Source organism: Sminthopsis crassicaudata, chromosome 6, assembly GCF_048593235.1.
Source record: "Sminthopsis crassicaudata isolate SCR6 chromosome 6, ASM4859323v1, whole genome shotgun sequence".
Classification (NCBI taxonomy): domain Eukaryota; kingdom Metazoa; phylum Chordata; class Mammalia; order Dasyuromorphia; family Dasyuridae; genus Sminthopsis; species Sminthopsis crassicaudata.
Window position 1 is genome coordinate 153,267,533 of NC_133622.1, and position 16,299 is coordinate 153,283,831.

Genomic DNA, 16,299 nt, shown 5'->3' on the forward strand with positions numbered 1-16,299 from the left:
GATGGGTTGATTCCAAAAAATTATAACCATATTGTGGTATTTTGAGTGGGATTTCCCTTTCTATTGTTACTTCTTATGTTTTGTTGTTGTTATTATTATTATTATGTAAAAAGGCTGTTGATTTTTGAGACTTTATTTTATAATCTGCAACTTTATTGAAGCTATTTTCTCAATTATATCTTTGTTGATAATTTGGATTTTTCAAGTAAACCATTATATAACCAGCAAACAGGGACATATAGTTTTGACTTTACTTAATGATGTTGTGAGTATTTTCATAACTATGGCATATAATAAGGGGAGAACAGGTTTATTTGCTTCACTCTCATATTAATTAGAAAATATCTTCTTTGAATATGATTCTTTCTTTTTAGAGAGCTGCATTTTATGATATTAAAAATGGTCCCACTATATCCACATTTTCTAAGGTCATGAGCACAAAGGAATACTGCATTTATCAAAGGTCTTTTCTACATCTTATAAGATGACCATATGATTTTGGATGTTTGGGGTTTCAAAATTATTAATTATTATGTTTTCTTACTGCAGAATCATTCTTGCTACTCTGGTAAAAACTTGGACATAATGAATAATTTCTTGGGTAAACTGTTCTATTCTGATATTGACTTTTTATCTATGGCTCATTACAGCATAATATAGTTTATTTGTTTATCCCTTTATATTTCTGAATGGCTTATTTGCTTTATCAGATATCATGATCACAATCCCTGCTTTTTACTTGATATACAGTAAATTTTTTGCTATCTTCAGTTTTTTTAAAACTGTATTTGTGGTAAGAATCACGTTGTAAGATTTGTTTTCTTATTTGTCATTTTTTTGTTTCAATGGATTATTTAATATATTCACATTTAAAGTTACATACAGTAGGTTTTTTCAGAATTTTTAGTTTATGTTTAATTGGATATTTTTATTTGTTGCTTTTTAGTTTCTTTAGTTGCATGCTCAATTCATCAATCTGTTCTTTATTGTTGATATAACATGTATATATATATATATATATATATATATATATATATATATATATATATATTTGCTTTTCTGCTTTCCATGTTTTCTAATAATTTTGGTATACTGTCTCAAAGGAGGAAGTGAATTTGGAGGTCTAGAAGAATAAGTCAGAAATATAGATGATCTAATGGGCAAATAATATATGGTCCCAAGTCAGGAAAGAATTTGAATAACTTGGTGCCTAAACGGATTTGAGACAACAGTATTTATACAGTTTGCTATACTTGGTATGGTGAGTTAATTGGCATTTTTATATATCCTGGTATATGGTGTGCCTGCCCTCTTTGCTACATTAAATACACTGGCTATGGACAATTACCACTTACTGCTAAAATTTTTGGCAGAAAACATCACTCTATTTGAACTAAGGAGGATGTACTTTTGCACAGAACTAAATCCTTCCATGTTTTCTTTCTTTTAAAATATTTTTATATTTAATATTTAATATTTTTCCAGTTATATTTAAAAAAAAATGTAAAAAATTGTTTTAACTTTTGAGTTCCAGATTCTTTCCCTTATCCCCACATTAAGAACTCCATTAGGAAACCGCATGTGAAGTAATGTAAAACATTTCCATAAAAGTTATGTTGTAAAAGAAAACAAAGATCTTCCATCCTAATAAAAATAAAGAAAAATAAAGTTTGAGGGAGAGAAAGAGACAAGAAAGAATGGTTCAATGTGTTTTCAGAAGCAATCAGTTTCTTCTCTGGGTATGGAAAGGATTTTTCATCATAAGTTCTTCAGAGTAGTCGTGGACCACTGAACTGCTGAGAATAGCGAAGTCATTTATAGTTGATCAACCTATGTCACGGCTATTATTTTGTATATATTACATTACACTTTGACAAGCAGGCGTATATTTTTCTCTATGTTTCCCTCTTCTATTGTAAACAAAATACTGTATTTACTTTATTTCTTTTGTTAAAGTGGCTCTGTTCACACTTACATTCTTCTCCTTATTTCTGATAATTTTTTCTGATTTTTTTTACCTTTTTGCCTTCATGATTTTTCTGATTTGGTTTTTTCTCTTGCTTTTCTCTAGCTTTATAATTCTCCTCATTTTTTCCTATTCAGTCAAATAGATTCTTCTTTCCTCTCTTCCTGTTCAACTAGTCCCGTTTATTAGTTTTTAAAATTTCACTTTTTTGAATACACCCTTTTCAAAAAGGATTTTTCTCCTCTTCAATATCCTAGTCCCTTCATTAACCATATTCTTTTTCTGTCTACTTTGGACTCCCAGAAATTACTCTTGTATTTAGAAAGTGCAAATTTCTGAATGGCATCTTTCTATGGAAAGACTTAAAAGAATCTATGACAAGGTAAAAAGGAATCTGAAACTTGACACACTCTGCTACTGCAATGATTAATTTAGACTACATAGGTAAAAGATTTTTTCCAAGGACTAGCTAAGGCTAACAAGGTTGATTACAGATATTTGGTGATGATTTTTCTGACCAAGAGAGCCCATTAAACAAAAACAAAAACAAAAACAAAAACAAACAAAAAAAAAAAAAAAAGAGAGAGAGAAATACAAGTCTTCAATCAAATGCAACCTTCTTCATCTTATGAAGTGAAAGTTTCAGAGTACTGGCAGAAAACAATAAGAACAAGAGTTCAGATTATCTATAAACATTAACTTACCTGTTAGTACCAAGCTGCTAGGGTTTTAATAAATGATGCAGGAATGGAAATAATATTAAAGAAATAAAATTATAATAATATTGGTATCATTGCCATAAATGATACCAAGAGAAAAGGGATATATCAGCTTAATATGGCTCATGGTTTGTTCTTGAAGAAGCATATAAAAGAAGTAACTCCATCATGTTTAGAAGCATCAAAGAACATAATCTTGTAAGATATTTGGCCACCCTGTATTCCATTGGTATGCAAAGTATTTACTAAAAAGCTTCCATGAAAACAATGGCAGCTTTTGTATCACTATTGTAGAAGAAGAGAGGGTTTCTTGTAGAACAATAATATTCTAAAACATCCATATACCATAACTTATTCAGCTATTCTCCAGTTGATGGCCATCCACTCAGTTTACAGTTCCTTGCTACTGCAAAAAAGGCTTCTACAAACATTTTTCTGTATATGAAATGGACCTTATTCTTAAGCCCACAAAAACAGATACCAAAAAAATAAATTAAAAAACCCATGTATGAATACTTTCTCATCTCTACAAAATTTTTCTGATGATAATCTATACAAATATTGAGAGAATACCTGATAAGTTTTTGAGAAAGGATTACTAGGCTTTTAAAATGATGTTCAACAAGATTATTTCTTTTCAATCACGCAACTAATTGAAAATCTAGTAAATACAAAATCCTACAGTGATCACTGATAGTTAATTATAAAAAATTGACTTGATAGTACAAAACTAACCCTTGAGAATTCTCTTCAATACAGTGTGATTCATAATCATTTAAATGATCTCAACAATCTAAATGTCCAAAGATATAAAACCAGATATAAGAAGAATAACTACCTTCTGACTATGAAAGAAAGTTATAAGAACTCAGATCTGATCCACTAGTATATTCTTTTTCAACAATATAGGAAAAATAAGGAGGATCCAGAATTGAAAAAGAGAAAAGAACCTTTGGGAAAATGCAGTGTTCTTAATAACTTTATCCCCCTCAAACAAAAATCCATCTCTTTTTTTTATCATCAATAATCATGCAATATCACAGTATCTGAAAAATTAAAAGTTTGAGGTGCTCTAAAAAGCAATAGAAATGCCCAGATGTATGGGAGGAGGGAAGAAAAAGAAGAAAGGAGAAGAGGAATGAGGAAGGAAGAGGAAGGAGGAGAAGAAGGAGAGGAAGAGGGAAAGGGGGGTAGGGTAAGATGGAAGAGGAAGAAGAGGAAAGGGAGGAAGAGCAAGAGGGGGAAGAAGAAGAGGAAGAAGATGAGAAGGAGGAGGAAACGGAGGAAGAAGAGGAGAAAGAAGAAGAAGAAGAAGAGGAAGAGGAAGAGGAAGAGGAAGAGGAAGAGGAAGAAGAAGAAGAAGAAGAAGAAGAAGAAGAAGAAGAAGAAGAAGAAGAAGAAGAAGAAGAAGAAGAAGAAGAAGAAGAAGAAGAAGAAGAGAGTTACAGAGTGAAAGGAAAAGATTACCAATAGATAGTATCCATATAATGTTAGAGGAACTAAGGGAAGGCACCTTCCTAGCTGTACCAAATCTAAAACTATATTATAAAGCAGCAGTTATCAAAACCATTTGGTACTGGCTAAGAAATAGACTAGTTAATCAGTGGAATAGGTTAGGTTCACAAGACAAAATAGTCAATAACTACAGAAATCTAGTGTTTGACAAAACCAAAGACCCCAGCTTTGGGGATAAGAATTCATTATTTGACAAAAACTGCTGGGAAAATTGAAAATTAGTCTGGCAGAAATTAGGCATTGACTCACATACAACACCGTATACCAAGATATAGTCAAAATGGGTTCATGATCTAGACATAAAGAATGATATTATAAACAAATTAGAAGAACATAGGATAGTTTACCTCTCAGAGGTGTGGAGAATGAAGGAATTTGTGACCAAAGAAAAACTGGAGATCATCAATGATCACAAAATAGATAATTTTGATTATATTAAGTTAAAAAGTTTTTGTACAAACAAAATTAATGCACACAAGATTAGAAAGAAGCAGTAAACTGGAAAAACATTTTTATATTCAAAGGTTCTGATAAAGGTCTCATTTCTAAAACATATAGAAAACTGGACTAAATTTATAAGAAATCAAGCCATTATAATGACAAGGAAAGATAATGTGCAATGTTAGAGGGGATGTGGGAAAACAAGGACACTGATACATTGTTGGTGGAGTTGTGAATACATCCAGCCATTCTGGAGAGCGATTTGGAACTATGCCCAAAAAGTTATCAAACTGTGCATACCCTTTGACCCAGCAGTGCTACTATTGGGCTTATATCCCAAAGAGATCTTAAAGAAGAGAAGAAGAATGTTTGTGGCAGTCCTTTTTGTAGTGGCCAGAAACTGGAAACTAAATGGATGCCCATCAACTGAATAAATTGTGGTATATGAATATTATTGTTCTGAAATTACCAAAGGATGATTGGAAAGGCCTGGAGAGACTTACATGAACTGATACAAGTGAAATGAGCAAAACCAGGATATCATTATACAGGGCAACAATAAGACTATATGATGAACAATTCTGATCGACATGGCTCTCTTCAATAATGAGATGATTCAAACCCAGTTATAATTGGTCAATGATGAAGAGCACCATCTACATCCAGAGAGAGGATTATGGGAACTGAGTAGAGACCACAACATAGCATTTTCACTCTTTCTGTTGTTGTTTGCTTGCATTTTGTTTTCTTTCTCAGGTTTTTTTTCCTTCTTGATTTGATTTCATATTGATACATATATTGGATTTAAGATATATTTTAACATATTTAACATATATTGGACCACCTGCCATCTAGGAGAGGGGGTGGGATGAAGGAGGGGAAAATTTGGAACAGAAGGTTTTGCAAGGATCAATGTTGAAAAATTACCCATGCATATGATTTGTAAATAAAAAGCTTTAATAAATAAATAAAAAGAAAAGGGAAAAAATAAGGGAGGGCACCTTGCAAGTTTGGTAGCATTAAGCTCAAGGATTAAAAGAGAAAAAGAGTATAGCACAGAAGAATAGGCATTGAGAGGTGGCTGATATGTACTATCCTGAGAAATTCCCTCTTGGATGAGATCAGAGTTCTATGGAAATACTGAGTATGATAAAAACAAAATGTGACATTTCTAATGTTTTCTAAAAAGATATAAACTAATGATTTTGCAAACATATATAAATAATAATTATAAATAGAAACCTACAAAATGGGCTAAAATCACTGAGTAGAGTCAATATGTGATTCATATCCTATTAATATATGCAAACAAGGATTTATTAAAAGTCTTTTCTATGCTAAGTACTGAGGATACAAAAAAGAAAATGTGACAGGCCCTGCCTTCAGAAAACTTACATTCTACCAGGAGACAGAACATATACATGGATAAGTATACAGAGAACAATTTTTTTTTTTAATTAAAAATAGTTTTGGGAGAGAAAGCCCTAACAATTGGGAGAAAAGGAAAAACTTCACTTAAAAGGTGAGCTTTGTCTTGAAGGAAGTATAAGGATGGAGGTAGACCAGGAGTCCTGTGATATAGAGGTGAAGAGAATGCCTTGCAGGTATGTGGGATGAGGCACAATAAGGCCAATGGCATTGAGTCAGAGACTATAGGAAGAGAAATAATGAAAAATGAGGCCTGAAAAGTCAGAATGAATTAAGGCTGTGACAAAACTTTTAAAATCAAAACACAATAGTTTATATTTATCCTAGCAGCAACAGGGAGCCAACAGAAGTGACATGATGGTCAGACCTGAATTTAACAAAAGCATTCTGGGATCTATGTGGAGGAAAGACTGAAGAAAAGAGACATAGCCTGTGACAGAAGCAATTCAAGCAGTAGCTGTAAATGAAAAGGTGACAGATGAGAAACATTGCAGAGATAAAGAAAATACTTGGCAATTGGATGGTTATGTGGGGTTAAGGACAGTGAGAAACGTTCGCCTGATGATGGAGATATCTATATTGCAGTACTCTAGTTTTCTTACAAAATTTCAATTAAAGAAGCTGCTTTTTATCACTTAGACAGTTTGGAGACTGTTTAAAAATTATATAAGGTTGCTCTTTAACAAACAGAGTATTGGGCCACTAAGCAGAATGCCCCCTTGTCAGTATACCACTGATGTACCGGGTCACTATAGAGAATAAATTTGATAACTAATGTGAAGCTCTGTTCTTTTGGACAGAAACAACACATTTAGCTTTTATTCTATTCCCTATTTAGTTCCCTATCTATTTGGGAGATATAACAAATGATTTTAAAACTGTAATGATCAAAGCAGAGTTAAAAAAAAAATCTCTTAAGAAAAAAAATAGTGAGATAAAATAAAATCTTGCAGCCTCAATTTCAGTACTGTCCATATAATAAACAGTAAAATCACTGTGTCTAGAACAATGGAGATAGCCTTATGAAAAATATGAGGTTGAACATGACATGAAAGAATGGGAGGTCATAGTCCTATTTTCAGAAATTCAATAAATTAAAACCTTAAAACTGAACTATAAAAGCTTTCCTTATGGGGCGGGGGAAGTCCTGTGTAAAAAGTCACAAGCTAAAAACACAGCCCTTTGAAATACTCCATATAAAATTACAAAACAAAACCCCCTGATCCTAGGGACACATTTACCTTATGCTAACATCAGGACGTGAATCAAAATGTGGCTTCACTAAACTGAAATAATAAGACTCCAAAGAAACAGTCTTTAACCAACAACACTACCACTTTGTCATCCCTCTTCTACAATGTTTTTTTTTTTCTACATGAGTGCTAAACCTCAGCACGTCTTTTAAAAAATCCCACTTCAAAATGCCATTTGTAATTTTTATAAAGCAGCATTTCATAAGCCAATCTCACCAAAGTGGACCCTATCTTGATCTTGTGCAAAGTGTAGTCAGAACAGACCCTCTCCAAGCCATTGTAAATATGGAATAAGCAGGAAAGGTCTAACTTCTCTCTACTTAGCATAGGTAATTTCATCACTAGTACAGAAGTTACATGAGAAGCTGGAGGTTCCCCCCTTAGCCATGGCAACAATCACAAAAAACCAAACAAGGAGAATGAACCTTTTTAAGGTCATCCACTTGGAGCTAAAAATTAATTTGAAAATAGCTCACTCCTCCATGATAATGAACCACTATATAGCAAACATTTGTCATCGATTTCTACTTATCTCATTAGGCCTTCCATTTAACAATTTTTTTTGTCATGAGCTAAATCAATCACTATAAGATGTTCTCTAGTCAATTTTAAGAAACCATTACTCCTACTTTAAAAGGATGTACAGCAAAATATCTCCAACATAATCGGCTGCACAATACTGCAGGAGTTAAAAGAATGCTACAGCAACTATTTAACTCCAGAACTGTAATTTCACTCACTTTAGAGAGAACTTCCTCTACCAATGAAGATCAGCAACTATTCTGCAATTTATATTTTTAAGAATTTACCTAAAACACTGAGAAAGCAACTAATAGTATATTCTGAAGCATAATTTGAACTCAGACTTCTCCTTCTTAGAGATTCAGCTGAGGAGTCTGTATTTAAATCTAGAGGCACAAAAATAAGACGTCATTACAGATTCTCGAGCAGGGATGTGATATGGTCCAATCCAGTCTTTAGGAAAAGTACTTGTGACAAAAGTTTGCAATATGGATTGAAGAGAGGAGAGAATTTTTGCAGGGAAATCAATCAGAAAGTTACTTCATATAATGGGTCAGGTGAAGGGGTTATAAAGGTCTAATTAGGATGGTAGCTGTGTGAATGGAGAGAGAAAGATGAATAAATGATGCTGTAAACATAGAATTGATAAGACTTGGCAAATGACTAGACATATAAGATAAGGGAATGAGGAGTCAAGACTACCATAAAGCTGCAAACTGAAGTGATCAGAAGGAGTGTGATACCCTGAATAGAGAAATTCAGAAAGAAGCAAGATAATGAGTTCTGTTTTGTACAAGTTAAGTTTAGAATGTGTCTGGGACATCCAAGTGTATATGTTAAATAGGCAGCTGGTGATTCAAGAATGTCACTAAGTACAGAGATTAGGACTGAATATAAAGATCTGGGAATCATCTGTATAAAAACTGTACTTGACTGAGTATGTTAAGGAGAAAAGCATTGAGGGACATTCATATTTAATTTCAAACTCCTTCTCCCTTTAGGACACAGATGATACTTCAAAGAAGGAGATGAAGAGGGATAAGACGAGTAAGAAGAGAAAAAAGGCAAAGAAATACCATGAAAACACAAAGAAAAAGAACTTTAAAAGGAGAGAATGAGGACTGTTCTCTAATTGGTAAATACTCAAAGGATATGAACAAACAATTTTCAGACAAAAGAAATTAATGTCATTTCTAATCATATGAAAAAAATGCTCTAAATCACTATTGATTAGAGAAATACAAATTAAAGCAACTCTGAAGCACTATTTCACACCTCTCAGATTGGCTAAGATAACAGGAAAAGATAATGATTAATGTTGGAGGAGATGTGGGAAAACTGAGACACTAATACATTGTTGATGGAGTTGTCAACTGATCCAACCATTATGGAGAACAATTTGGAACTATGCCCAAAGGGCTATCAAGCTGTGCATACTCTTTGTTCCAGCAGTATCTTTACTAGGTCTATATCCTAAAGAGATTTTAAAAAATGGGAAGGGACCCACATGTGCAAAAATGTTTGTAGTAGCCCTTTTTGTTGTGGCAAGGAACTGGAAACTAAGTAGATGGATGCCCATCAATTGGGGAATGAATAAGTTATGGTTATATAAACATAATGGAATATCATTGTTCTATAAGAAACGATCAGCAAAATGATTTCAGAGGCCTTAAAAGACTTTTTTGAACTTCATATGAAGTGAGTAGAACCAAGAGAACATTGTATACCATAACAACAAGATTATATGATGATCAATTTTGATAGACATGTCTCTTTTCAATAATGAGGGGATTCAAGCCAGTTCCAATGGTCGTGTGTTGGAGAGAGCCATCTACATCCAGTAAGATGACTATGGGGACTAAATGAGGATCATAACACAGTATTTTCATCTATTCTGGTATTGTTGTTATTTGCTTGCATTTTATTTTCTTTCTCATTTTTTTCCTTTTTGGTCTGATTTTTCTTGTTCAGCTTGATAAATGCAGAAATATGTTTAGAAGAATTGTACATGTTTAATCTATATTGTATTACTATCTAGGGAAAGGAAGAGGTGGGGAAGAAAGGAGAAAAATATGAAGCACAATGTTTTGCAGAGGTGAATGTTGAAAACTATCTTAACATATATTTAAAAAAATAAAAAGTTATTATAAAAATAAAATTCTGAATTTATGACAGAAAATACTGATATTTATTTGAGGAATTTATTTATATTTATCATCAAGTGAATTATAGAATAAATATTCAAAGCTATTTTGTTTTAGGGAACATGAATATAAAAATTTTAACCTGTTCTACTTTAAAAAAAAAAAAAAGAAGGCAGAGGAAATGAAGACTGGGAAAAGATCATCAGATTTGGCAAATTAAAAGATCATTGGTAATTTGAGAGAGTAGCATAAGAATACTGATAAATAAATTTTTGTGAATAGTCTAAGAATGGTAGGATTTCTTAAATTCTCTGTACTAATTTTCAATATATTCTACTGTTGTTGGCCATGTAAAAATGAGAGCCATTTTTATTTTATTTTATTTTGAGATTGTCACCTTTCACAGTTAAAAAGAATACACTTTCTAGGGACCAATCTGGTGATGATGTCTCTCTTTACTTCTGCTGCACTGGTTCTCAGTAGCAAATTCTATCATTAAAACCAGACTTCAGAAACTTCAAAGCTTTTCCAATTTGAGAGAAGTGCCATGGCTTATAGAAAAATCTTGGGGAAACTGGGGTCACCTTCCATTACAATGAGGTAATAGAACAATATCTTTATATATATATAATGATATTTAATCAAAACAACACCATTTTTTCCTGTTTCTTAATTTGTATACAATTTTACCTTCAATAATACTAAGGTTAAATAAGTTATAGAATTCTATATAATTAAGTAAAAAAGCAGAGAGTTTTAGAGATTCTAACAGTTTTATGAATAACCCAAATAATAAGTCTGTATTTAACTAGAATCTAGAAGCCTCAAAAAAGCATTTTTTAAAAAATCTTGCATGTCATCTAAATGCAACAGTGAAATAAATCATAAGCTGCAACCTGGAAATGTTATTCATTTTAAATCAACTTCGAGATTATCTTACAGGGTCAATAAAAATTCAGGCTACTCTTCAAAATTCAGACCTGCAATACTGTCCAATGAAAACTGATGTTCATAATTTTACCATGGGACACTCAAAAAAATGTCATCTAAACCATCAAAAACAATTAAATTATCTTTAATATACTTATAGCACTTCCATTTTTTAAATTTGCTAAAACAATATCAGCATAATTCAATTCAAAATAATTTATTGCTATATTCAAGACACAATATGGAGTGTTAGAGCTAAATAAAAAATGATACCTGCTCTCACTGTGCTGATATTCTAGTAGAGGAACACTTAAATGCAGATAATACAATAAAATTTGAGGGAGAGACTAGTATTTGTAGGGATTGAGATAAGCAGGGGTGGAATTTTTTTTTGACAGATTGAAACTGACAGATTATTGATTCTAAACAACTTTGCACTGCATAATTCATACATATCAGTGTAAGTATAAGAAATTCTTTTCTTCCTATTGGAATAAGACTATTTCTCAATTATAACAATTCTTTCCCTTTCCCCCAATGTTTTGTAGTGTACTGGATAGGAAAAGGATGGAAAGAAAAGGAATGGATTTAGAAATCAAGACAATGGAGAAGTCTCAGATGGAGCACAGAGAGGCTTGATCTTGTGCAGGGTTCAAGAACAGTTGCTAATTGTTAGTTTTATCACTCAGTAGCCAATTCCAAGTCACAGAACAAAAGATCACTGAGAAGGGAAGTGTGCCTTGCACCCTCAGGTGTCTGAAGGTGAACAGTGGTCTTGAAGTTTGAGATATGCCCTGAGTGAGCAGAAGCTATGTGGTTCTCAGTTCCAGGTTTTTTTTTTTTTTTTTTACAATTTTAAAAGCTTCCTGGCTTCTTAGTTTCTTTCCTTTCTCCCTTCTTCTTCTTCTTCTTTTTTTTAAGCAAGGCAAATGGGATTAAGTGACTTGCCAGGGATCACATAGCCAGTAAGTATGAAGTATCTAAGGTCAGATTTGAACTCAAGTCCTCCTGACTTGAGGACTTACTCTATCTACTGTGCCATCTAGCTGCCCCATCCTTTATTCTTCTCACTTCTAAGTAGAAATTTTGAAACCAGCATGGGAGTGGTCAGAGAAGTGATTTTCAGTGACTTTAGAAACATTGGGAATGTTAGGAAGACAGAAGTAACTGTGTGATCATTCAACTTTTCAGTGTCCCATTCAATTCTTTAAGACTACAGATTACAGAGCAATATTGATTTACATTCTAAGCTAGAGTTTCCTCATTGGTCATTCTTAATACTGATAAAATCACAGTTGAAGATTGCTATCAAACAATAAAGAAGGAAGAATTTACAGTCTCACCTTATGAAAATATATTGACACACAGATGAGAAAACTATTTTCTTACATCAAAAAAATAAGATTTGTGAAATAACTGAATTGAAGAAAAAGAGCTACTCAGGTTATTAAGTCATAAATGAGTACTTATTTTCTATATTAAATTAAAACAGTGTTCAAGGAATCAATAATGTTTTTCTATCATTTTTCTTGCCTAACTTTTAATATCTTTAGTACAATAAGAAATCCATTACAAACTAAATGAATATTTCTACTATAATAATAATGAGGGTTAAAATGGAAATGATGTACTCTGGAAAATTTCAGTGTATTGCCATTATAAAGTCATATGAATAATGTTAAAGAACTGATTTACTGATCTGTGTAAAAAGACCCAGAATTTTGTTCATAACTGACTTCTTCCATCTTTTGAACTCACTCCATCTACTCCCATGTAGTCATAACTCACAGTCATAATTGTTTTTGGTAATTAGAATATTTTTTGGCAGGAATAGATAAAGTCAGCATTCACAATCATTCTTACCAGTGGGTAGTCCTTTTCCTCTCAATCGGTCCCGAAGAGCTTGGCTTCTATCAGGGCGTAGTTTCTGCTCGCTGTTATAGGGAGGTTGATCCATCTGTGTAAATAATCAGAAGTCAGCACTGGCAAGGGTTCTTCTCATTCAAGCCTACATCTTTCCTTTTAATAATATGCACAGCAACAATAGTAAGTCACTTGGGAGTTTTTCTCTAACAAACATAAAGGAACCTCCTTCCTGCTTTCAATTCACTTTGTTTTGGTTAGACATGAACATCTCAGGTCTAGCCCAATCACCCTAAGAAAATGAAAATGAGATGCAAATGTCAAAAAGTAATGTGCACCTAACAAATTGTTGATGGAGTTGTAAATTAATCCAACCATTCTGGAAAGCAATTTGGAACTATGCCCAAAGGACTATTAAACTGCATTTCCTTTATCTAGCTGTGTCTCTATTGGGTTTGGGTTCCAAAAAGATCATAAAAAAGGGAAAAGGACCCACATGTGCAAAAATATTTGTAGCAGCCCTTTTTATAGTAGTAAGGAACAGGAAACTGAGTAGGTACCCATCAGTTGGAGAATGGCTTGAATAAGTTATGGTATATGAATGTGATGGAATATTATTGTTCTATAAGAAATGATCAGCAGGATTGTTGTGCCCATGTTAGTATCCTGGATATCTTAGAATCAGCCGGAGTCAGGATAAGCAAAAGTCTTTATTCTTGGTCTTTTGGGGTCGCCTTCAGGGGATTAGATATTGGAATCTCCACACCTCCTTTCTCTCTCTCCACCGACCAAAAATGATCCTACTTCTCCTATTCCACCCTCTGATCTCTTCTCCCTTCTCGGTCAACACCCACAAATCAAGCCAGCACAGAGTTGAGTAGGGTCATCCTTTAAACACGTTAATAGAGTACTGTCCAATTGGTAATTAGCCTTAAGTGCTAGGTTATCTTGCATTATGTGCATTTGCTCAGTTCCAGCCCTTTTTACATAGGATGATTTCATATCTGTCTGGAGAGACTTACATGAACTGATGCTAAGTGAAATGAGTAGAACCAAGAGAACATTGTACCTATCAACAATAAGATTATGTAATGATCAATTCTCATGAATGTGGCTCTTTTTAACAATGAGGTGATTCAGGGCAGTTCCAATAGACTTGTGATGGAAAGAGCCATCTGCATCCAGAGAGAGGACTTTGGGGCCTGTGTAGATCACAACATAGTTTTTCTTCCTTTGTTGTTGTCATTTGCTTGCTTTTGGTTTTTATTCTTATTTTTTTTCCTTTTTGATCTGATTTTTCTTGAGCAGCATGATACATATGGGAGTATATTTAAAAGAGCTGCATATATTTAAGCCATATTGGATTACTTACTGTGGGGGGAGGAGAGGAAGGGAAGAGACAGAGAAAAATTTGGAACATATGGTTTTGCAGGAATATTGAAAACTATATCTTTGCATGTATTTTGAAAATGAAAAGCTACTATTAAAATTTTTTTAATGTACACATAAGTTAATGAAATCAAATCAGCAACCATTTATTTAACTGCCTACTGTGTACTAGACAATGTACTAAGGGCAGAAATGGTTTCTACCCTCAGAGAATTCCTAACCTAATTGGAGAAACAAGATCCAAACAACTATAAATAAACAAGATAACAGTTTGAATAAGTTAGAGATAATCCTCAGAAGGAAGGCATTAGTCTTAAGGAAGTTCAGGAAAAGCTTCTTATAGAAAATGGTATTTTAGCCAAATCTTGATGGAATGGGGAAGGGGGGGGGAAGCAAAGGGGAAGTAAAATCAGTTTATTTTTACTTAATTTGTTTTTATTTTCTGTTTCAAATTCATTCCCTCCTCAATCTATCTCTCATCAACATTACAAATATGCATAGTCTTGAAAAAAAATTACCACATTAACAATTCGTTCACAACTCCACCAATAATGCATCAGTGTCCCAGTTTTCCTACATCCCTTCCAACATTCATCATTATTTTTTCCTGTCATCTTAGCCAATCTGACAGGTGTGTAGTGGTATCTCAGAGTTGTCTTAATTTGCATTTCTCTGATCAATAGTGATTTGGAAGTTTCAATTTCATCATCTGAAAATTGTCTGTTCATATCTTTTGACCATTTATCAATTGGAGAATGCAATATCTATATTTTTAAAAAGGCTGTAAATCACTAAGAAATGATTTGAGAAATGAAAACTAAAATAACTGTGATTCTACTTCTTCCATTCTGGAGAGCAATCTGGAATTATGCCCAAAAAGTTTTCAAACTGTACATACCCTTTGATCCAGCAGTGCTACTACTGGGCTTATATCCCAAAGAGATACTAAAGAAAGGAAAGAGACCTGTATGTGCCAAAATGTTTGTGGCAGCTCTTTTTGTAGTGGCTAAAAACTGGAAAATGAATGGATGTCCATCAATTGGAGAATGGTTGGGTAAATTATGGTATATGAATGTTCTGAAATATTATTGTTCTGTAAGAAATGACCAACAGGATGATTTCAGAAAGGCTTGGAGAGACTTACATGCACTGATGCTGAGTGAAATGAGCAGAACTGGAAGATCATTATACACTTCAACAACAATACTATATGAGGATATATTCTGATGGAAGTGGATATCTTCAACGTAGAGAAGATCTAATCCAGTTCCAATTGATCAATGATGGACAGAATCAGCTACACCCAGAGAAGGAACACTGGGAAATGAGTGTAAACTATTTGCATTTTTGTTTTTCTTCCCCAGGTTATTTTTACCTTCTGAATCCAATTCTTCCTGTGTAAGAAGAAATTCGGTTCTGCACACATATATTGTATCTAGGATATACTATAACATATTTAACATGTATAAGACTGCCTGCCATCTAGGGGAGAGGGTGGAGGGAGGGAAGAGAAAATTCGGAACAAAAGTGAGTGCAAGGGATAATGTTGTAAAAAATTACGCATATGTACTGTCAAAAAAAAAGTTATAATTATAAAATAAAAAAAAATGTGGCTTTTGATAGTTTAGGTTTCTTCTGAAAATACCATATTTACATCTTTTGAATATTTTATCAATCAGAGAATGGCTCTTATTCGTGTAAGTTTGAATTGTTCTCTTTATAACTTAAAAATGATTGTATCAGTTTAATACAAATATTTTCCCTCTTTATCAGTTTCTCTTTTGATTTTTAACTGCAAACTGTTCATTTTATTTTCTGTGATCCTTTTTACCTATTAATTTGACCTCATTAATTCTTTTACTAATAACAGACCTGATTGGCAATTTTTTCCTTACTCTTCTAATTATGTTACTCTTTATGCCTAAGTCATGTATTCACTGGAATCTTATTTTGATATATGATTTAAAATGGTGTTCTATGCCTAGTTTCTGCCTCACTAGGTAAGGATTAATATAAACCCCTTGTTCTAAACTGTCAATTTTTCCCTAACTTTTTTCTTTCAAATTCATCTTCATTTTTTCCCTTCAAGTTTTTTCATTTTATTTATTATTCTCAACTCTCTCTTTTTC

The 16,299-nt window shown here is 33.0% G+C and overlaps 1 protein-coding gene across 1 annotated transcript in view; it reads right to left on the bottom strand.

Moving 5' to 3' along the window:
- Positions 1 to 16,299, bottom strand: part of PTPN13 (protein tyrosine phosphatase non-receptor type 13) — a 218,038-nt gene that overhangs the window by 143,148 nt on the left and 58,591 nt on the right. The window contains 1 exon segment of the mRNA XM_074273918.1: positions 12,782 to 12,875. Within this exon segment, the coding sequence (XP_074130019.1) occupies positions 12,782 to 12,875 (94 nt within the window).